At 41.7% G+C, this 1,313-nt stretch overlaps 1 protein-coding gene across 1 annotated transcript in view; it reads right to left on the reverse strand.

Annotated features, from left to right (window-relative positions):
* The window catches only part of Amfr (autocrine motility factor receptor), a 24,502-nt gene that overhangs the window by 19,735 nt on the left and 3,454 nt on the right, over positions 1-1,313 (reverse strand). Inside the window, exon 2 of the mRNA XM_021220195.2 lies at positions 82-165. Within this exon, the coding sequence (XP_021075854.1) occupies positions 82-165 (84 nt within the window). The remainder of the gene's footprint in view (positions 1-81; positions 166-1,313) is intronic.

Here is a 1,313-nt window from a genome sequence, read left to right on the forward strand (position 1 = left end):
GTATTCGAATCTGTCTTTGCAGAGCTGAACCATCAGATGCAGGAAAACAAGTCCGGCAAACCAGAGGCACCACATCACCACCTCCTCCACAGTCTGGACATTCAGCACTCCAAAGATGAAAATGAACTTGTAGAAAATAAAATTCCAAAATTTGTCTTTGAGATGCTAAAAAGAAAAAAATTTGTAAAGGTGAGTTCCAGCATACCAAGTCGACTTCATAGATGTTAACAAAAGCAAGCTTACAGAGCCCTCTGTACAGAAGACAAAGAGTTCTCTCCAGTAGGTACAGTACTTATCAAGCACTGAAGACCTGAGTTTGGAACCCCACACCCAAGAAAAACCCGTGGAGAAGCACACTTGTGTGTAACCCCAGTACTGGAGGGCAGAGTCAGGTAGATCCTTGCAGCTCATTGGCCCAACAGTCTAGTTAACTGATGAGCTCCAGGTTCAGTGAAAACCTGGCTCAGGAAATGAAATGGAAAGGGGCTAGAGAGATGGTTTGTGGTTAAGAGCACTTACTGCCCTCACAGAGGATCTGGCTGGGTTCCATTCCCAGCACCCACGCGAGGCAGGTCACAAAGCACATGGTGCAATAAACTCATGCAAGAACATAAACCAAAATAAGTTCTTTTAAATCTTTAAAAACAAAAAGGTGCAAAGAAATGGCGAAAGTCCTCCAGAGTCAACCTCTGGCCTCCACACACATGCAAATATACCCACAAACATATACGACATGCACAAATATAAATACGCTCCACACAAAAAATACTAATAAAAATTAGAAGTCAGAGGAGGAAGGAGGGGCTATGATCAGGATGTAAAGTGAATAAATAAATGAAAAGATTAAAAGGCTACTTGCTAGTATATAATCAATAAAATATTTACAACAAAAAATATTTAAAACTACATCTATACAGTTAAGTATGGTTATATCTGCCTATACAATCCCTGTACTTGGGAAGCCAGGCTGGACTGGATAGCACCCTGTCTTAAAAAACAAAATTTGCCAGGCAGTGGTGGCGCATGCCTTTAAGCCCAGCACTTGGGAGGCAGAGGTAGGCGGATTTCTGAGTTCGAGGCCAGCCTGGTCTACAGAGTGAGTTCCAGGACAGCCAGGGCTACCCAGAGAAGCCCTGCCTCGAAAAACCAAGCCAAACAAAACAATATTAAAATAAAATAATATCCTTAATATTTATTATCTTTTTTCCTTTATTCAATATGAAAATATTTTAGGGCTTGAGAGATGGCTCAGCGGTTAAGAGCACTGACTGTTCTTCTGTAGGTCCTGAGTTCAAATCCCAGAAACTACATGG

Source organism: Mus pahari, chromosome 20 (assembly GCF_900095145.1).
Source record: "Mus pahari chromosome 20, PAHARI_EIJ_v1.1, whole genome shotgun sequence".
NCBI lineage: Eukaryota > Metazoa > Chordata > Mammalia > Rodentia > Muridae > Mus > Mus pahari.